The 22,144-nt window shown below is 41.4% G+C and overlaps 1 protein-coding gene and 1 long non-coding RNA gene across 2 annotated transcripts in view; one reads left to right on the top strand and one right to left on the bottom strand.

The window, feature by feature from the left end:
* Nucleotides 1-15,267, top strand: part of TTC27 (tetratricopeptide repeat domain 27) — an 80,984-nt gene extending 65,717 nt beyond the window's left edge. Inside the window, exons 16-19 of the mRNA XM_081904741.1 lie at nucleotides 1,759-1,956; nucleotides 9,062-9,173; nucleotides 10,398-10,498; nucleotides 12,077-15,267. Of these exons, the coding sequence (XP_081760867.1) occupies nucleotides 1,759-1,956; nucleotides 9,062-9,173; nucleotides 10,398-10,498; nucleotides 12,077-12,199 (534 nt within the window). The 3' untranslated portion in view covers nucleotides 12,200-15,267. The remainder of the gene's footprint in view (nucleotides 1-1,758; nucleotides 1,957-9,061; nucleotides 9,174-10,397; nucleotides 10,499-12,076) is intronic.
* Nucleotides 13,460-22,144, bottom strand: part of LOC309366658 — a 25,274-nt gene continuing 16,589 nt past the window's right edge. Inside the window, exons 3-5 of the long non-coding RNA XR_014166828.1 lie at nucleotides 19,162-19,350; nucleotides 16,500-16,547; nucleotides 13,460-15,183 (exon numbers count right to left, since the gene is read on the bottom strand). This is a non-coding gene — a long non-coding RNA (uncharacterized lncRNA). The remainder of the gene's footprint in view (nucleotides 15,184-16,499; nucleotides 16,548-19,161; nucleotides 19,351-22,144) is intronic.

The following is a 22,144-nucleotide window of genomic DNA, read 5'->3' as shown; positions in this document are numbered from 1 at the left end:
CAGACTCCCACCATTCCTCCTCATCTAGCCAGATCCTGATATCTTTGCTTATGTGGTTCCTGTCCAGAATCCTTTCTGCTGGAAAGGCAAAAGAAAAACTTTTTCTGTCCCTTCAATTTCAGAAATAGATTTCAGAGCTTGAGGAGGAAGCAGAATTAATAGGTTCAAGGAGACACCTGTACCTGCTAATGGCCATTTCCTTGTTTTTAAGCCGTAACATCGGGAGCCATTTACAGCGTGGTACTCTGTAGACTGATGGCTTATCATGTGAGAACTGATCTCTAAAACCATTTCCCCCTCGTGAAGCCTGTCAGCTTTGCTGAGCATCAAGGTAGCCTGGGAAACATGTTTTGACAGGCTGAAATTTTATATCAAAGGGGCTTTGTAACTGTACAGTGATAACTAGTAACAGCTCAGATGTTTGGAAATACGGGGGTTTAGGTTTCGACAAAGTCATCATGGGAACAAAAACATCTAGGAAGGTTATGGGGGAAGAACAGCAAACCGGCTTCACTGGTGTGTTGTTTGATCCTCTATAATGATCCTATGACCTCTAAGAGACATGCATAAAAATTGAATGTACTTGCATGAATGCATAACTTTATTTGATGCACTCAATGATTAAGTTATGTGGGAAAATGTTATATAACTTACAACATTGATTTTGTAACCTACTGATAATAAATTTGACAACTTAAGAACAGGTTTCTTAGCTGCTAGATATAGCACCAGTAAATGGCAAAGTCATTTAGAAGTGTTTAAATTCTATTAGTTTTTCAAGAACTCATTATTTTCCAAGAAAATAAGTTGCTAGCATTCTTAAACAAGTATGGTGTCTCTGCATCTATGGTACATAGGAAAGCTACATTACATTTTAATAGATTAATTCCATAAAATAATCCTATACATTTGCATGGGAATAAACTCCATTAAGAACAATGGGACTTAACAAGTAAATGAACATGTATAGGATCCCACTGCTTATATGTATTCCCAGTACCTCCAACATGTGTTTTTCCAAACCTTACTAAATGCCTTTGATTCCTCTGGAGAATATTCAGGTCCTTTTATTAATATTGACTGCCAGATACAGATGTAGTTAGAATTTCCCATGTGTCCTTAAAGGGATTTTCAATTTTAAAGGGATTTTTTATCTTACAGATTAAGAATGTTGTGTAAATTTGGGGCAGTAAGGCTCTCTGTCTTCTGGTTAGATTATAGTTTTAAGTGGTGCCCAATTATGTTAGATTATAGTTTTAAGTGGTGCCCAATTATGTAATATAGAACCCTTATTCAAATTTTGGAGAAGAAGCTTTTGTAGAATTGCTGCTACCACTGGGGAACATTGTTTCTTTGCTATCTTTATCTCTTGAACAGCTTATTGTTTGTGGAATGTTCTTCCCTGGGAGGTTTGGCTGCTGCCTTCATTATACACCTTTAGGCACCAGAAGAAAAGGGAAGCGGGATTATTGGTTCTGGGGGTTTGGGATTTTTTTATGCATATTGTGGTTTTTATCTTGTATTTTTTATGTTGTGAACCACCCTGAGATCTATGGATGAAGGGTGGCATACAAATTTAATAAATAAATAACATAAAAATAATTCAGACTCCTACAAATTATATTACTGTATAAGATCTGTTTGATTGTAAAAAAAAGCCAAAAATCAAAGCGGCTGTTGAACTCACACGTTGCACACATTCACTAATTTGCCTTGTAGTCTTAGTCCAATTATAACCAAAATTATCTTCTCTCAAAGGTGCTAAAGATACTAGTAAAAGTAGTTATGGATGGAGTGACCGATCGTAATGGAGAAACTGCAACAGGGTTGAAGGGGAAACTGCAGGGACTCTTTGGCAGAGTGACTTCTAGAGTGACAAGTGATGGAGAAATCTGGAGACTATATGCAAGACTCTATGGGAATGGGCAGAGTGATAACCATGAAGATACAGAGAAGGTAAGTGCTAATGGTAAGAGTGGGGTTTTAAATTAGTAATGATATAGGAAATTTACTCTCTACCCAAATGTTTGTATTAGGACCATGATGCTTGGTTTGTGACTGTTTGGTTTCCCCAGCTCACACACACACAAAAAAAATATTGTGAAGGAATCAGTTTAAGCCAATTTCACTTATCGTTGGTACTTCTGTTTTGACAAGCCGATCAGCAAATCAAGCTTAACTCGATAAAGAAGAAAAAGAACAAAGCAGGCCATTAAAGGGAGGGAGGATAATGCAGAATGTTCAGGCTGCAGAACTGGAATAAGAAAAATTAACACCCAAGACAGGCGAAATGTTGTTTTTCATCATTCTTATTGTGAGAATGAACTTCAGAAATAGGTCGAGTTTAAGGATGCAATCCACAGAAGGTTACTTCTGTTCAATTCAACCTTAAGCATATGTATCTATCTCAGAATTGTGTTCTGTATATTTAATGTGCATAATCCAGAGCGGGGCACTAAAAGGTTATTTTAAGCAATATGGCTTTTCTAAATGGATTTGCACCTTTCAGTTTTTCTACGGAATTCAGGTGGCTAAAGCATTATCTGAAGGCAGCAGCAGCACTCAGGGGAAAAGAATGTTCTCAGTCATCAAACTATTACAACCTAGTGCCATGTAACTGTGTACTGCAGCGGTGGGGTCACCTATTAAGCTGTTCTGCAAGGTCAGCCTGCTCCTTCAACACCACCTGCTGACAGATAAATATTGCTCTTCAGGTGGGAGTAAGTGTGGCATCTCCCTTGCAAACATATGGAGAAGCTGGATTCAAACATATAGATGAACTGTGAAGGGGGAGAGCAAGGAGAGAGCTAACAGGCATATAGGGAAAAGTAACAAAGATAAGGAAGTTACGGGAGAGGAGGTTTGTGAATCTGCCAGAGAGGAGGAGGGAGGGAAGGAGAAGCTTGGAGAATGCAGAAGAGGAAAAGGAGAAGCAGCAAGTGAGATTAGAAAAACTAGCTGGAAAGGAAAAAGGGTGAAGGAGATTGACATGAGATTAGTCAGGAAGAATCAAAAGGACAAGATAAAGGGATTTGTGCATTTCTTACAGTGCTGCTGCTATTGGATTGCATATCAACTATGTCTTTGAACTATGTCTAACCTTCCCTTGTTTTGGCTTTTTTATTTTATTTGTTAAAGATAGATTTTTCCCCCTCTCAGAAAAAGTGTTTTCATACAACAGGTCTTGTTTTCTTCACCCACTTTCTACCAGGAGATGCAAGTTCAGTTTTCTCAGCTTTGCATCCCCTGTGAGTAGATGCTGCTGGAAATTCTCATTACCCTGGTTCTTGTGCTCTGTGAGAGAGACAGAATTTCCCTTTATAATGCCAGGGATGTTACACCTTGACATGTAATAGCAGAAGCTAGTAAACAGTGTTTCTGAAACGAGTCATCTAGAAATTAAGTATATTCCTGGGGGACCTTCTGTCCTGCCTACTTTAGTACCATTTTCAGATTATAAAATTGTCATTTGACCCAGGAAATGGAGTGAGAGCATTTGAGGTCTGAATCTAATCAGGGGTTTAGGAGGGGGGCTGGGGAGGGGAGACTTAACCCTTCCCAGCTTCACCTGCCCCCCCCAAAAAAATCAACCTCATCATGCAATTAGCCTTGGGGGGAAATCTATTGGCTTTTTTCAAGCTTTGCTGTTGCAAAGGGGAGGGAAGAGTGATCTTCCTTGAGATTTCAGCTAGGAAGGGAGGGTTAACTCTGCCCTCTCTGTCTCTGTTTTCCAGAAGATCACACACACACACACACATCACAAAAAGCATCAATCAATCAATCCATCCCAGTGCTTGCAAATGTGCCCACAGGCCCAAAAAGGTTGTTGAAATCTTCTAGGTATTTAGAGAATCTAAAGAAAGCTTTGAAATCTGCCACATAGTCACAAACCTTCTAAACTACATGGAGACACTGGGGGGGGGGGACTAACAATGAAGTGCGTATTGGAAATAACAGAAAACATCACATGGGCACAATCAAAAAGATAGAAACTCCATAGAATTCTAATGGTAAGGCAGTAAAATACAATATAAATTAAAAAGCAGTAAAAATACAATTAAAAATTGCATATCATCAACACCACAGTGCATTCCAGTTTCTACAACAGACAGAAAAATCACTCTGGTCCACAAAGATCCTTAATCATCTACAGATGGCCAATGTGAAAAATGGTTTAGGAACCACTGCTCCAGGATGTCTTAATAACAGAGAACCATGTTTGTAGGCCCATAGTAATAGAGCCAGTTTTGGGGGTAAGACAATAGTGTATAGAGAAGTCATCAGGACTTAAATCTTTTGTCCCCTGTGCCTACACATTATAATACAAAAGAAACATTTTCCAGTAGCGGTGCTTGCTGTTTTCATTTTGCTATAGAAAACTGGAAGAACTACAAGCAAGCATTTCATCTTTGTGCTGTAGCCAAGGTTATGAGATGTGTGCTTCAGCTATTAAATCAAAGCAAACTCCCGGTGGCAATTTTTCAAGGAGCCACATAGTGTGAAAGAAGCATCAAACTCTGAATATAAAATGAATACTTCCAGCTTTCAAAACATGGTAGAATATTGTGACGGAAAGATCTTGCTAAATTATCCTGACCCATTTTCCTGTAAGAGCTTGCTCCCTTGAGAGTGTTACCAGAAATTTCTTCATTTAGGTTAGGTGTGTCTGTGTTTTAATGTTAGCAACGTGCCCTATACAGCCTCTCTTTTCCTATGAAGCAGCATAGCATGCAACCTAAACTGTGTAACCATAATAAAGATTTTCCTGGTATTTGCCTTAGTTTCCTTTGTTGGTTTTGTCCAGGGGCAGATCCAGTTGGGTGCCAAAAAGCAAATAGCCACCAACACTCTGTTTCTCCCTCCTTTATCTTTTTTTTTTTCATATTGCCCAAATCTAATGCTGGTTGGCAGGGACATTTTTAGCATTATATATTTTTTAAACAGTTAATACGTTTTTAAGTAACACAATTCTGTACCTTCTGATTACTTATTCTGCCCTTAACTCGTCGTATTCCATACTGCTATTTAACATACCCCCAGTTCAGTAATCTTCACAGCACTCAAGCATGCCAACTAATTACCGTATTTTTCGCTCTATTGGACGCAGTTTTTCCCCTCCAAAAATTGAGGGGAAATGTGTGTGTGTCCTATGGAGCGAATGCAGGCTTCTGCCATAGCCGTGCGCAACCCCTCCGGCAGGAAGAGGCTGCACGGGGCTATGGCTTCTTTAGCCCTGCACAGCCTCTCCCGGCAAGGAGAGGCTGCACGGGGCTAGAGGGGAAGCCAAAGCAGCGAGCGGGATCCATCCCACTTGCTGCCTTGCCTTCTTCCATAGCTGCGCGCAACCCCTCTGGCAAGGAGAGGCTGCACGGGGCTATGGATTCTTTACCCCACGCAGCCTCTCCCTCCCGGGAGAGGCTGCACAGGGCTAAAGGGGAAGCCAAAGCAGCGAGCGGGATGGATCCCGCTCACTGCCTTGCCTTCTTCCATAGCTGCTCGCAACCTCTCCGGCAGGGAGAGGTTGTGTGCAGCCTGTACGCTGCTCTTTGGGGCTGGGGGGGAAATATTTTTTTCCTTGATTTCCCCCCCTAAAAACTGGGTGCGCCCTATGGTCCGGTGCGCCCTATGGTGCGAAAAATACGGTATCTCTCCACCACCACATGGAACCCTCCATGGTGCTTTGCAAAGGCAGGAATCTACCTGGGATAGTTGGTAGAGCAGGAGACTCTTGATATTAGGGTGGTGGGTTCAAGCCAAATATTGGGCAAAAAGATTCATGCATTGCAGGGGTTTTGACTAGATGACCCTCATGGTCCCTTCCAACTCTATAATTTTATGATCCTATACTGTCCATTCCAATTAACATTTCCCAAGAGTCCAAACCACTTTGCTTCGCTTTGTATTCTGCAGCCCAGGAAACACCTGTAACCATTCTATCCCTTTAAAGTTCTAGTTTAGCTCTACGACCCGGTAATTTGCTTGACATTTGAATGCCACAGTATGCTTCTTTGTTTTAATATTTGATCAAAGGTGAAATAATGTAAAATGCTGGTATGAATCATTCTCAGTTGTGTTATTTTGTGTAATTTATGTGCAATTATAGCTCCATTCAAATAGTGATTCCCCACCCTACAAAGTGCCAGCCTCAAATATTGATGACACTGAGATCAGCAGGTAATAAACTTAATAGTCTTCCTCTGTTGGCTTAAGAAAGGCTAGAGAGAGACTGAAGAGGCAAGCTTCTGGCAAAAAAAAAAAAAAGGAAACTGCCATTGGCTGTGATTTTCTGTCCCTAGCATCTCAGAGGTGGAAAACTACTTTCAAATGTAAGTTCTGATTACAAAACTAGTTTTAGGAGATGTGGCTGTATATGGTCATCTCCCCCACCCACATTTCCGCCTCCCCTTTGTCAGAGAGAAAGTGATGAGGACAAGAGTGGTATCACCCTCTATTTCATATCTAAAATTGAACTGGTGTTGCACTCTATGAAGGGTTTTCACCGTAGAAAGCACTGTCTCTCCAATGTTTCGTATGTTTCAAGGCCCACATGAATCTCCCGGTGCATCGACAGAGATGTGAGCTTAACTCAGTTTTCCTGTCAAAAAGTACCCAAAGCAAATACAGTGGTGCCTCGCAAGACGAAAAGAATCCGTTCCGCAAGTCTCTTCGTCTTGCGGTTTTTTCATCTTGCGAAGCAAGCCCATTAGCGGATTAGCGCTATTAGCAGCTTAGCGGGCTTAGCGGATCAGCTGTTAAGCGGCTTAGTGGATCAGCTGATAAGCGGCTTAGCGGATCAGCTGATAAGCGGCTTAGCGGCTTGGGAAAAAGGGGGGAGGGGAAAAAACCCTGCAGGAACTCGCAAGACATTTTCGTCTTGCGAAGCAAGCCCATAGGAAATTCGTTTTGCGGAGCACCTCCAAAACGGAAAACCCTTTCATCTAGCGGGTTTTCCGTCTTGCGAGGCATTCGTCTTGCGGGGCACCACTGTACTAACACCATAAAATGATATAGAACCCTAGCGGCATTAACGTATTCAAAATGTCTGATATAGCAACTTGCTAAAATTGAAAAGGAGAGTAGGCTTTTCACAAAAAAAGTGATTCCATAAATACAGCTCTCTTTCACAAAGAGAGCAAGAAATTTCACATCATGCACAAAAAAACATGAGACAGATATTTGTTGTGTATCCTAATTATAAAACTATATCAATAATTAGCTGTATCAAGAAATCCATGTGAATGGGGGGGGGGAGGCGAGTGTGAAGGTGGAAGTTGTCTTGCAATTTTGTGTTCCATAGATTTATAAATGAACTCCCAGCATTAAATAAATATATTTGGTGCCCTTTCTTCCTTATTTTGTTTATGATATTCACATTTAGTTAGAAATGCTATATCACAAGTCTTTTTTTCTATCGTATTACAGTCGTACCTTGGATCCCAAACGCCTTGGTACTCAGACGTTTTGGCTCCCGAACGCTGCAAACCCAGAAGTGAGTGTTCTGGTTTGCGAACATTCTTTGGAACCCAAATGTCCAACGGGGCTTCCGATTGGCTACAGGAGCTTTCTGCAGCCAATCAGAAGCCGCGCTTTGGTTTCCAAATGTTTTGGAAGTCGAACAGACTTCTGGAACGGATTCTGTTTGACTTCCAAGGTACAACTGTACAATGCATCAACAGACTTCAAAGATTTCCTGTTGCTAGCAATGACTTGCCTGGCTGCTTCACGCTTAGGCTTAGCCAAGAGAAAGGCATTCTCTGTTATCGCAAAATAGGTAAAGGTAAAGGTACCCCTGCCTGTACGGGCCAGTCTTGACAGACTCTGGGGTTGTGTGCCCATCTCACTTAAGAGGCCAGGGGCCAGCGCTGTCCGGAGACACTTCCGGGTCACATGGCCAGCGTGACATCGCTGCTCTGGCGAGCCAGAGCTGCACACGGAAACGCCGTTTACCTTCCCGCTAGTAAGCGGTCCCTATTTATCTACTTGCACCCGAGGGTGCTTTCGAACTGCTAGGTTGGCAGGCGCTGGGACCGAGCAACGGGAGCGCACCCCGCCGCGGGGATTCGAACCGCCGACCTTTCGATCGGCAAGCCCTAGGCGCTGAGGCTTTTACCCACAGCGCCACCCGCGTCCCCTTGTTATCGCAAAATAGGGTTCCTTAAAAGATGGCAAGCACAACAGAATCCCCTTTGCAGATCTTTATTAGTGGGATGGGGAATTCATGTGGATTAGGTGTGCTTGACTTGGCTTGTTTTGAAGAAAGAAAATAAAAAATAGCATATGGAAGCAAATCTTGGTACATAGCAATTGTGTGGTCTCTCTAACTAGCCCCAGGTGAGAATCAAACAGCCACCTTTTGGGTCACCTCACAAAGCAAAGATCTCTCATTGGTGTTTGTTGGAGAATTAAGCCAATTCTTTCAACTCTTCCATTAAGACCAATGGGACTTAAGTGCTCATGTTTTTTTGCTTTAAAAAAGGGTAAGTAAACATTTGGATTTAGTGGGGGGGGGGGACTTTCCTAACACTTGTTTTTGCTGTGGCTCATTTGCTTCTGCGTAGGTTTGGGCGATTGCTTTTTATTTTCTCCGTTTTGCAGAATCCATGTCTTCTTGCTTTTTTCCACATTGGGGAACCAATACAGAATAAAACTGGCATCTTAATCTTTGTATATATTTGAGCAATTTATTGCATTCCTTAGATGCATAATGGCTTAAAATATTAAAATACAAGTGTTTTCCTGCTTTCGTGTGCATTTAGTCATTGTGACCTAGCAAAATATGGGTCACATCCATCAGTCTAGACAGATTTTTTTTTAAAGGTAAAAAATTATCTTTTAAACACGTGTTACTTATATGTCTGTCATACTTGAAAGGCAATAACAGCGAAAAACATCTGTGCTACAGCTGCAGAATACAGTTGCAGGGGAGGAAGACTGAAAAACTAATACTGAGAAACTAACGTATTACCAATCAGAACTATTTTTTTACAGTAACTTTGGCTTTACGTATTAACATAAAGCCGAACTAAGGTTGTTTTATAATTTCACTCTTCTGTCTTTACAGGTGCTACAGTATCTCAGCAAAGCATACAAATGTGAAATGCAGTCAAAGGACTGGGACAAAGATATTTTCTCTTTTAAGAACGTAGTAAAAGGAGCTTTAGAGCTTGCACATGGTATGTCCCGTATGAATTTTTTTGGCAGAAATCATTATTGGTGGGTTACTTTAAAAGGTTCATTTGGCTGTAACATGCCACGCTTGCTAATACTTAAAAACAAATCCCCAGAAAAACAGAGCTGCCTTAGTTCTACAGTAGGGAAAAGGATGTTCAGGAGAGATTGTGTTAAATGACCAAGTCACTTTCCGTTTCCAGAGATCAATGTGAAGTCTCAGCAGGACCACCAGTCATACATGCAGAAAATTCCCTCAGAAATCCATCTGGATCCGCAAGGATCAGAGGCAGATCATTTTAATCAGTCCCTCACTGTACAGAAGCTCTTTCAAACACACAAGCGGGACTGGAAGGCGGTGTGAGTGTGCCTGCCAAGGGCACAGCAAAGCACAGCCCTGCTTGGCACTGGGGGTGGGGCAGTGCGGGCTCCGTTCACGCTCTGCCCCTGGAGTGGCATTCATGTGGCCAAAAAGCAGGGTATAAATCCCTTAAATCAGTATACCGCTGACATTCAGCACTTGTATCAGCCAATATTTTCATTCCAATTCATTTGTCCAAAATGGACAAGTTATAGGGCAACTTTAGATAAGCCCAAGGTCAGCACTAAGTACAACAAATAATTTGGGGGAGAACCCTCAAAGGGAGGAATTGTTCCCTCCACCACCAAAAAAAGTCAATGAGGGCCCAGTGTCCATGGAATACTATGACTCTGAGGCTGGAGAAAAACACAGAGATATTATAATGACACACATTCAGTCATGGGCAGTCTCCCTCCACCCCACACTATTTTGTCTCAAGACCTCACTTACACATTTCTGAAGTTCAGAAGTGTGTCGCCAAAACAGAGCCCTCTGCATGCAAGGTGGAGAAGATATCAGAAGTACAGAAAAGCTTTAGGGAAAATCCCTAAGAGGAAGAACTAACTGGGGTTGAAGAGGTGGAGTGGAATGAAGTAGCAGGAAAGAGGGTGGGATTTCAGCAGCACTCCACACAGCAATATTTTGTTACGGTATTTTATTCTCGTTTTACAGAAACAATGCTGTGTTGTTTCAGGGATTCATGTTGCAGTTCAGAATACCTGCCCCCTTACCATTTGTATGGATGCTCCTTTTAATGAGCTTCCTCATGAAGAGAACTGGCTGAAAGCTTAAGTAGTAATTTATGTCTGCCGTGTCATCACAGTAATCACCAGACTTTTGTTTTGCCTTTTTAAAATTCATCTTGCAGTGGCAATGAGGTGCAGCAAAACCAAGTCTAATCACCAAGAGGCACTGCAAATTCTCTCTTCGGCTCGACTCAACTTACGTAGCTTGGCAGCCAGAGCAAAGGTGAGACTGAGATGGGCATCCTTAAAATAGTCTTTTAACAGAGAGGCAGGGTCAGCAAAGGGCTCCCTGTCTCGTGGCTTATGTTCTCAAGTACTGCTACAGGCACTTTACTTTTAACTCTTCCATTCTAAGCAGAAAAATACTGTAATGGAAATGAGATGGAGTAAATATTCTTGGTATGTTTAATCTGTGAAAACTTTACTGGACTAATTTCCTAGAAATATCTGACAGTTGTCTCTGCGCAAGGAATAGGGCACAGACTACTTTTTTGAAAGTGTGTATGTGTTTGTTTGTGTGTGTGTGTGTGTGTGTGAGAGAGATAGATAGATAGAGAGAGAGAGAGAGAGAGAGAGAGAGAGAGAGAGAGAGAGAGAGATGGGGAAACTGGCATTGCTCCCTCAGGACATCTCTAAGCATGACTTTCCCTGATTTGAAAAGCTGGAATCGGTATACAGAAGGAAGGTAGCTCAACAGTTCTTCCGTCAAAGCCAGGAGGGCAGATGACACCCATTTGTCTGGCTGTACAGATTCTCACACAATCGCCCATAATCCCCAGAGAGCTCTGTAGCGCTTCAGCAAGGCTTGTTTTGGACTTCAGCTCAATGAATGCCAAATAAGAGAGAGAAAGCTGAGCCAGACACCATCCTTCCTCCCCAGCTTCTTCACATTGGGTAGCCAGAAACAACAACAACAAAAAAGCATGATGGACAGCTGTCACAAAGGATCCTTTGTGAAAGCTTCCATCTCTCAGGAAAAAGTCTTCTGGCTCTGCTGCACCTGCCAAAAATTGGGCTGTGAGCTGGCAATTGCATGGAGTAACACTGTCTCCCCAAAGAGGACAGGAGGGCAACTTTATTACATTTCTTTATTGTGTTTTGCCATGAATGAATGAAAATTGCCCAGTCAATAGAACCCACCCATTGTGACGTTTAATACTGCAATGTGTACATATCAGCCAACAGGTGCAAGTGACCTGAAGTGTCATGGTGTAGCGCTAAGGAAATTGCATCGCTATGACTTGGAGCAGGGTCTAGTTTTTCCTGCCACACCTACCCCTCCTCACCCAGTCAATCAAAAGAGAAGGTGGTGATTGAGAGGGTCTGATCTTCAGAACCTGCTCCAAAACTATAATGGGTTTTTAGTTTATGAGGAAATGATTCACTTCCAGGCATGTTCAGTAGTATCCCAGGCCCCAAATCAGACTGCAGCCTATATAGGGTTAGGCCACTCCTGCTGCTTTTACAAGTAATCAAAGGTGGGGGAAAGCCTAATGTTCACTGTTTGGCCAGTTGGGTTTATAGGTGCAGATGGGTACCAGTGACACACAAGTAGGTCTAAGCATTGACTTTGTGGAATTCCTGCAAAATTGGATTGTGTCCTTGCACAAATCAGTAATTCTAGATCTTGTCCAAAAAGAATGAAGTGGACAGAGCTGTCATTAATTTGTCCACAGGGTGACACTGGTGTGTTTTAACAATGTTGCAGTACTTTTTATTTTTAATCTGCATTTAGGATGATTTTATTGTCTTTGGTTAAAAAGAAACTTTCTGTTGCAAATCTTTTTTCTTTCTTCTGCAGCAACTTTTTGCAGACACAGTGAGTGGAGAAGTTTCCAGTGACCTAGCTGAAGAAGTGGCAGCTATGGAGAACTTGATAGTGGAATTGCAGGAACTTAGCAACCAGCTAAGAAATCAGACCTGAGAAAAAGAAGATCCAGTTTCCTGGAAGGAAGGAAGGGCAAAGTTGGCAAACTTCGTTGGCTACAGTTTGCGCTAATGAGTTTGCAGTAAATCAGACACCCCAAGCCACTCTCTAATAAATATTTTTCCATATAACGTAGCTTCTAATTGCAGCCAGCATTGCTAGGACTGTAAAGTGTTTTTAAGGTCAGGCCTGTTCATTGTCATTTTCAGTGTTTGTGTGATTTCAGTTGGCCTGGGTTTTATAGAACAAAACTAACTGGTTTTTATTTAGAAGGCCCTTTTATTTAGGATTAGTTCTGCTCGAGTGCACCACGTAATTGGCTTCTGTCCACTGATGTGCACTTTGCAGATAGGAGAGATTAAGTCCTGTTGATGTTAGAAAAGAAAAGGGATGGAGGCACTTTGCTCTTGTTTCTAATTGAGATTGGGGGAAGGTCAGAAAGATTGAGAAAACCAAACAAAAAACGAAATGGCTCTCTTCTGTGGAATTTAAAACAAATGTAATTGTGAAGGATGTGTCAGTTGTGTTATCCTTTGGTATTGTGGTTTTCAAAGCTTAAGCATTCGCAGAAAATGGGCAGCATTTTCCCAATAAAGCTACACAACAAAGGCAGCACAAACAATAGCTTGCATCCTAATCCCCACCATTTCCTTTTCTTTCTGGGAAATGGTGTGTTGTTTTTCTGGTTTTCTATCAGCCTTTGAGGTTCAAATGTAACGGGGCAATCCATAGTCCCACTTTCCTGAGTTTGACCAATAGCAGCTACTGGACTTGATCTGGAAATGGGTTCCAGCTTTCCTTCCTCATTAACCTAAATATGGGTGCCTACAAGATTCACCTTTTCTAAACACAACCAAGGCTATTTATTCTGTCTCTAGCATTGACAAGTCAGGTGCCCCTGCCAACTATCCCTCTTGTTTATCACCAGGATGATAGTATGACGTATATTGCTTTTTAAAATGGAGGTGTCAGTCTTAGAGTCATGGTTTAATTGCCTTTAGCCTATACTCTATGAATTTATCAAATCCTTTGTGAAAGTTTCTAGAGTCTGTTTGAAGGATCTGGTTCTCACAATCCTATCCTTACTTCATAAAGTAGGATATGCATGAGGGTGGGTGGGTGAGTGTTGATGCACATAGCTCCCAATGGTGTCTTGAGAGAATACAACATTCAGAGAGCAAAACACAAAAATATTCTGTTCTTTCTTTTCCTCTCCTCCCCCATCAAATCAAGTCAGCTGACTCTTACATTTTACTTTGTCATAAACATTTTTACAGGACACTTTCCCTTCTCCACATCCTCCCCCACCATTGTTCCCTCTGCTTGCTGCTCATCCTGGAAAGGTTAGTAGAATTGGGAGAGAAAAGAGGGAAAGAGACACTTCCCACTTCCTTCCTCACCCCTATGTACGTTTCAAGGCTGAGATAGCTCCCTTCCCACTTTCAAAAAGGGCGCAGTAGTAGAATACAGAGCCTTTGAAGACGCTGCCACATTGGGGACGGAGTAGCCTTTGAGTGAACACATAGTTGCCTAACTCAAGAACTACCCACTTGGCCTGGTATAGTCTCTGCAAGGCCTCAATCATTTCACTGAAACACCATGGATTGAGCCTGGGACTATTTGCATGCAAAGCACAACCTCCACCACTAAGTTTTCGTCTTTCCGCTTTTGTTTTTCATGTTCACACTTAATGTTTTTAGGTGGAAATACAGTACATTTTGTCTACTTAAAAAAAAACAACCCAAGCCTGGATTGTGAGCCACGTTTGGAATTTGGAAAGCCTTGTTTCCTTTTCCTGTTGCACTATTTCCACGTCCCAGAGGAGCCATGATAGGGCATCCTGTTGTTTCCTTTTCTGCTTACAGATGAAGTGGGAGGGGATATTCACACTGCAGAAGCCGGCTGTAGAGCGTCCAGCTGCAGTATAGCAGCAGATGACCTTTCTCGTGCAACAGTTCTATAATAAGGCCTGGGTTGCAAGCATCCTTGGAATGGGGCTTTCTCTAGGAATGATAATTAACGTTCACAAATGGTGAAGTCACTCCAAGGAGAGTTCAGTGAGTCCTCTGTCATCAATTTGTGCATCCCCACCACTCCCGTCATAACTTAGTGTAAAAAGTTGCAGGATTCACACAAGAAAAAATCAGTAACGTTATTAAAAACTTTCTAGGCTGAGTCGTCTTGTACTTAAAGGGCTGTGCTGAGAAGGCTGAAAAGGGGGACCAACTCCAGTAGTATACCTCACTCCAGCGACTAATGTATGGTTTCTGATCTACTTCTTGTCCTTTCCGTTCCCAGTCTCAAAGAACTCAACCTCATAAGTTCAACAGCTCCTATAAAGGGTCCCAAGTGGAAATAATGTAGATGGGCAGCAGGGACTGGGGCTGGTGGAAGGACATAGACCTAGGGTCAGTGCACATAACCTTCCCAAGGGGATAAGACATGTATATGAACATAGAAATTTGCCTTGTAGTGAATCTGACCATGGTCTGCCTAGCTCAGTATTGCCTACACTGACTGACAATAGAGCTTCAGTGTTGCAGACATGGAATCTCCTCAATCTGATTTATATCCTATGCCCTTTTAAAATGTGTTTTGGGGAGAGGGCTTTGTTGTTGTTGTTTTTATTATGTATTTTGTGATTTTATATCTTGATTCTATTCTGTAAACGACCCTGAGACCCCCAGGTATAGGGCGGTATATAAATTCAATAAATCATCATCAATGCTACATGCTACATGGGGATTCCCAGGACTGAACCTGGCATTTACTTCCTGGAAACATCTGCTGTACCACTGAACAACACTTTCTGCCAGTTTCTTGCATCTTTCTATCTGTAAAACCAAGCAGCATTAACATTTAGTTCTAGGATTTTTATTATTCAGGTTTCTTTATACTCACCATCCATAAAATGGTATACTGTTTGAAGAGGAGAAGTAAAAATGTGATAATTGTAAATTCTAGGCATTTGGATCATTTCCCTACAAAAGAATTGATATTATCAAGATTTAATGGTTTCATCAGGGTATCTTCCAAACATTTTAAATAAAACCACCTTTTTCAAAGTTTTGGTTTCCAATATATGTGGTTCTGTGATACTGGGAAATTAACAAATCTCTGCTTTGCTGAGTAATTATAAGTATCAGTGATATTTCTGTCTTCAATTGCCAAGATCCAAATAGCGTTAAAGGAACAAATAAGAGAACAAAAAATAGGGATTAGTGGCACACACTTTGGATTCTTAGTACTTAAATAAACTGGAGTGTGTCTAGGAAAAAATTAAACTGGGGACAGGCCTAACTAATCTGGAATTCTTGTCAGTAAGATTACTCAGATTGGCTGTTGCCTGTTCCAAAGATTGTTTTTAAATGCCTATGGTGACTGGAAAATATTTTAAAATACTGTGCTTGTGTGTTTGTAACAAAGGAAGGGCTAGTCCAAAGAGGATACACTTAAACTTTTAAAGCAGTAAATCTGTTCATCCATTAGGTATAGTGTTTGTATGCTATTGTCCTGTTACAAGAGCATAGCACAACATTTAATTTATTAGGAATACTTATGCCTTTCTGACCCACTTTTCTAGTAAAGTGATCTGAATGGTTTGTAATGCGAGTGATTGTATCTTGGTAAGATGATCATAAGGTCCTTGAAACACACTTTAGGTTTTGGCCCATCTTTTGAGAACCTGTGTCATGGCATTTATACCTTTTGTTGAATGATTCGCCAGTAACACCTATCACAAAACCTGCAGTTAATGTGCCAAGGTATACATTAAACTTCAGCTACTGCAAAAGCTTTGAATCAGTACTAAATCCCTAGGGACCATTTCCGCACCCTTCGGCTCCTTTTGCCATAACTACTAAGCGTTTTGCTGCTTTATTTTCTGATAAGGCAGGAGTGAGGGGAACACATGGTCCTCCAGGTGTTGCTAGGTCATAACTCTGGCCATTCATTCCATGCCTCTGTTTTAAGGCAATTAAATGTATTAGGCATACAGATAATTTAATGTGTGATAGGACTCGAGTGATACGTATGGATGAATTCATGCAACACCATCCATGTACAGTCCTTGCCCAAAGTTCTCACAATCTGAAGTTTGAAAGTGAGCAAGAAAGGTTCAGGATGCGGAGCCAGCAAGGGAACAGGAATGTATGAGAGCAAATGCAGTTACATGTACTTTTTGTGGCTGGACATTAAGACAGAGCAGCGGGTTGTGAGGGCTTCATGAAACAGTAGGTTTTGAGGAGAGCTGTGAAGGAAAACAGGTGACAGTGGCACTACACAGGTGTTCTCAAACCTGGAATTCCATCCCGGGAGTGGTAAAGAATAATACAGGCCAAGCCACCTTAAGAAAGCAGGAGGAAATGAGTGTTCTTGCTATTTACCAAGTGGTAATATTCCACAGTGCACATCCAAATACTTGGTAAGCCCAGTAGGCTGTAACATTCTGCCAATTGGTGAAAATTGCCACAGAATTTCACAAATTCTGCAAACGTGGATATGTGGTAAATTTTCTCTGTGATTACCTATAATTTGGCACACAGATAGTTCAACAATTTGTTAAAACCTCCTAAAAGGACATCTGTCACAAATGGAAAAACAATGAACTCATAACGGTCCAAGCAACGGTACTGTGCGACACAGGAAGGTTTTTCTTAAATGTTTAGAAGTGCTTATAAATAGATAGGTTTCAATCAACAAGAAGCTCATTCAGGCATGCACTCAAATATAGTAGCAGCATTCATTAGACAAACATTTCTGCTAATCCCTCGGCTATGCTAATAAAAGAGTGATCCTTCCAGACTGCAGATAGTTCAACTCCTATTATTTAAGCCTAATAACAATTGTATTAAGTTTGAGCAAGGGGTTCCGTTCAGCTTAAACTAACTTGAGATCTCATTAAAATGGTTGTGGAATAGACATTTCTCTAGTTGAGAATAATTAAAATGCATGTGAGATTAATGTGGATTTTTTAAAAGCAGTAGAACTTTTTCTCCCCAATGCCTAGTTATTCAGAATATGCTATTTGACCCCCAAAAATGTTGTAGTAAATAAATTGTATTTGTAGCAACATAATTACCATTGCCACTGGCTCCAGGCAGGACTTGGTGTCATACTTGGCACAAAGCCCCTGGTGAGTGCAGCATAACCACATAATACCAATCCTGAAAGAACTTCATTTCTGGGCTGAAATTAAGGTGCAGGTGTTGATCTACAAAACCCTAAGCAACTTGAGAATTAGGTAGCTAATGGAACACCCAAGCCTGTTATCAGCCTGTCTGTGTCCTTAGTTCATAGGAGAGAACCCCATCTCATTCTACTGTCAGGGGAAGTATAATAAGTGGTGACACAAGAGGGCCTTCTTCATGGTGATAGCCCAACTCTTGAATGCCATCATCCCAAAGTCAACTTTATTTACATTCCAGCACCAGGCTAAGCCCCACCTGCTTACCCAAACATTTTGAGTGGTTACTCAGTCATGACTGGATTTACTGCAGAATATCTGTTCTTGCTGCTCATTTTTTTGGGTTTATTATTTTTATGGTTTATTATTTTAATATTACTATTAGAAATTTAACTAAGTAACCAAATGTCAAGTCTCCCCACAAACAGGTAGGGGTCACTCACATTACGTGTTTCCTCCACCCTTGCCAGCAGCAGCCAATTATCTGGGGATGGCAGGTTATGAGGGTGGGGGCATTGGAGCTGCAGATGAGCAGCTGAATATAAATGATCTTGCACATTTCAAAGGAGAGTGGGGAAAACTTGCCACAAGATGCTGGCTTCCATGGCAGTCCCCTGTTGAGTATAATATGTGGATCTGCTCCAGTACAATTAATGTGGCTTAGAGCTGCCTTTGAAGTTGATAACCTTCAGATGTTTGGGACTACAGCTCCCATCAGCCCCAGTCAGCATGGACAACAAGCAGACAGGATGAAAGTTGTAGTCCAAAGCATCTGGAAGACACCAGGTTAGGAAAGGCTAGACCACTGGAGACTTGCACAGAGATAAATGAATCCTATGGAGTACTTGCATTATTACACGTCTACGCATAAGATTGCTCTCTGGCCTAGTTCTAAATATGGATATTATCTCTGACTTGAATTCATGTTTGCTTGTTTCTAAAGAAACTTTATTAAGAAATTGAATAATTTCTCATGAAAACTGCTTTGTATAAATGTCTCTTTAAGCTTGCTCTCGTATTTAAAAAAGACCCTTTGTGGTTTTTTAGTTTCTTGTTACCTGTATGCAATTTTCCTTGCCTGCATCATCGCAAAAGATTTTCCTCGTGGCTGCTATCAGCCTCCCCTTCCCCCCCTTCTTCCTGCCTTACTGTAAACTCTAGTGACCTGCAAGTCTTAGTCATCTACACACCAGGCATATCCAACTCCCAAGAGACTGTGATCTACTCCTAGTATAAAAACACTGGGAGTGATCTACCAATTGTCATTGGGGGAGGAGGAGCTTTTTTTAGGAGAGAAGTGCCCAGAGTTGTTGAGTTTTTTGAGGGAGGACTGCACAGAATTTTTTAACTTTCCCCCCATAACTTTTTGTACATGATAAGGATCCTGTGATCTACTACTACTGGTTGGACATCCCCGATCTACACCATCCCTTGGCCCAAAACAAATGCAATGATCTCTGCAAAAGAATAGCAGCCAAGTTTTCTGTCAGCCAGTACAGTATTAATGGTGCTAAAGTGCTTGCTTATATAAAAGGGAGTTGGAATATTTAGAGGCATCACAACTAAAACAAACAATTTAATATCATTAGCAGGGGAAATCAGGGAATTAACCCTAGGATGGCTGGCATTTTCCAGATCTGCTCAAATACTATGTTTTTTCAGCCTTAATGACAGGGATGCACCCAAATGTGTTTCCTTTTGCTGCTTCTCTGTTTTTGGAGGGCTGCCTGCTTTTGACACTCCCTTACTTTCTCCTCAGGTCAGTCTGACTTACCTCTCCACACATATTTTTCACCTTATTTTCCTTTAAGATAAGGGTCAAACTGTTGGCAGCTTTGTCTGCATGGAAGGCAGCAGCTGGAGGAGTGGGAGGGGTGGTTCTTCTTCTTTTACTTGGCTTGGATTTTGCTTTTATTGCCCATCCCACAAATGAATCCACTTCAGTGACGGTGGTCAGAAATCTCTGTAGGACAAAAAAATGTAATTATTAAAGCTGGCCAAAACAAAATTCATAGAAAGGAAAAAGAACAAAATCAGCAAAACCTGTGGTAAACAAAAGCTGCCGCCTGTAAACTCTTTGCAATCACTGGCTGAGCTACTGCCATGTTGCCGAAGCCTGGGAAGGAAATGTGAACAGTATTCTCATGTTTTGCACCTGGACACACCATCTGAGAATATGTGTGATCCAAGTAAATGCAAATATAGGAATACTAGGCACAGTTTTGTTAGATCTTCTTACTATATTAATTAGAGGATCGGGGCTTTTGAATGACAAGGCAGTGAAAATTACAGCGTGGATGACTTGGACAATAGGGCTTTTAATGTTCCAATTACTGTAACATGAAAAAACCTGCAGAGATGCTACATTACAGCAATTTTGAAACATCAGAAAATACAATGCAAACTAATGTATAGTATGAATCCAGAAGTCCTGTGTCCATATCTTGCCTCTCAGGCACCTATAGGCAACATGTGTTTTTCCCTTTCACAGGCAATAAGATGATAATACTGGTCTACAATACAGGATAGAGTAAGTACCTATTAAAGCACTTAATGAACTCCTTTGCTAGTTTTGTGCAACAATACTACCTGCTCCTTTGGCTCGTGGATATTCAGATCAATGCGCATTTACAGTTTTTACCAGGAACACTTCTGTGAAACCGATATATAAGCCAACAAAAATGGCCCAGCTACAAAGCTTTACGAACTTCAGGAGCACGGCTAAGACTTTCTTGTACCAGCAAGCATTTTAAGGTTTTTGGAGAGATTTAATTAAGTTGTTGCATGCATGGAACGAGGTCCACTCACACAACAGGACCTCCCCTGTCTCTTCCCCCATGTCCCCTAAAATCTGCTCTGGAGGGTTGGGGGGAACCCAGAAAAAGGGGAGAAGTCTCACTGCATGAGCAAACCTTGTTCCATGCACACATACCCCAATTCCTTGCACGCTACATTGAATTTCACCCAGAGTTTGCTTTTATGATAAATCTTTATTATTCCACTTTCTCTGGATTATTTGTACGCTGATTAGAAATGCAAATAAGTAAGTGGTCTAGAAATGTCTTAAATAAATGAATAGTATGCACTAAGAAAAGATTAGTTAAAATGCTTGAGGCCCAAGAGAATGGCAGCTCTTTTAAGTATTTTTAGCTCTTAAGTTAGGCAGGTGAGGGCCTGGTAAGTGTCTGAATGTGACACTGCTGTACAGCCCTATATAAGCAACGCTTTGAACTGTTAATTTTGAACGTAATCCCAAAATGAGTGTAATATATTTTCATTTCTGAGACTATTAATAGTTTAGAACTCTTCTAACTGTTATCATTTACCAGAGTTAAAGTGTATGTGGGGGGTTGAGAGGGAGGAGGGGGGGGGAGAGAGAGAGAGAGGCCCAGCATAATGGAAAATGAAAGGGGTGTCTCCACCAATTTTACCCTTTCCATTTGGCAAACCATGTCCTTGACAAGAGTATTGCTTTTTAATTTCCTGCCTTGCTGGTTTGTGCTCATTGCCCTCCCCAATGATCTCAGTTCAGCTCCGAGAGTTGTGCTTTACTGCTGAAGAGCAAGGATTGGGATGTTGTACGTAAGTCTCTGCTAAATGTTGACCTCAGGCAACACCCCCCAGCTATGAAGTCGCAGTTTGCATAGATGGCCTGGAAAACCTGTCAGCATCTGCCAGTGCTTCTGCCAGAAAAAAAAACCCCAAAAACATTGCCAGATCAGCCCTCCTGCCCAATTTTTTTTCCATTCTCTTTTTTTCCAGAACAAAAATAAAAACAAAAATTGGTACTTTATGGTTTGCTTTAGAATGGTCTTCCTCTGAGTATACTTGTGGGATGTGAGTGGATGGAAAGGATAAGTGGGAAATGGGCACATTCTCTTTTCCTTCTTTTATGGCAGCAGAGAATAGATGAAAAGGCCAACTCTCCTCCTTCCAAACCATGCAGGAGACAACAACAGAGCAAAACAGTTTTTCCTGCATTAGAATGCAATGTTACATCACAAAAATTGTTAGGATCCTTTTTCCTAACTCTGTCATGGCTGGCGTAGAGAGGGAGGCATCACCTGGTTCCGAATCTTAGCGTCTCCCCACTTCATGTATCCAATACCCACAAGGGTGGCCCCACCCTATGGTGGGGAAAACATTACTTTGTGCAATGTGAATGTAATATTTTGTGTGTGCCAGCTGGGGATTTGAATGGTTCTTCAAGTAAGTGTTACAGGATACCAAAAAAACAGCAGAAGCACTCTTTGGTTATCTCCTCTTCCTCTTCTGTGCATGGTCTTCAAAAAGCTTTCTTCCCAGCTTCATTAACCTACGCTTTTTTACTTTCTGCATCCAGAACCCTATCCACCGATCCTAAATTTACTTCCTCAACAGTAAGCCCATTCAGAGGGCCTTAACTCCATACAAGCGTGTCCAGGATTGCAGCCTTAAAATTAACATTGAGCTCTTTTCTTGACAGTGCTTTATCTCAAGTTGTTCATAAAAAATTGGCCAGCTACAGTCCCTTTCCAGAGAGCCCTTAAAATGGATCTATCACACCCAGCAAGCATCAGCTTGACACCTAAGTTATAGCAATATTATTTTACTCCAAGGCATCTATCCCATATTTTAAAATGTCATACCTTGACTTCAGCAGGGAAAGATTTATAGTAGCTGTTCCCAAAGGCAAACAGAAGATCCTCCCTAAGCTTCTGTTTGAAGTCTGGTGTAAACACCAAGAGTGCAATGCAAAGGGACTTGTGAAATGTATA

The sequence above is a fragment of the Podarcis melisellensis genome, assembly GCF_964234715.1.
Source record: "Podarcis melisellensis genome assembly, chromosome: 3".
NCBI lineage: Eukaryota > Metazoa > Chordata > Lepidosauria > Squamata > Lacertidae > Podarcis > Podarcis melisellensis.
Note: the sequence above shows the minus strand (reverse complement) of the source record. Positions and strands in the feature narration are given on the sequence as shown.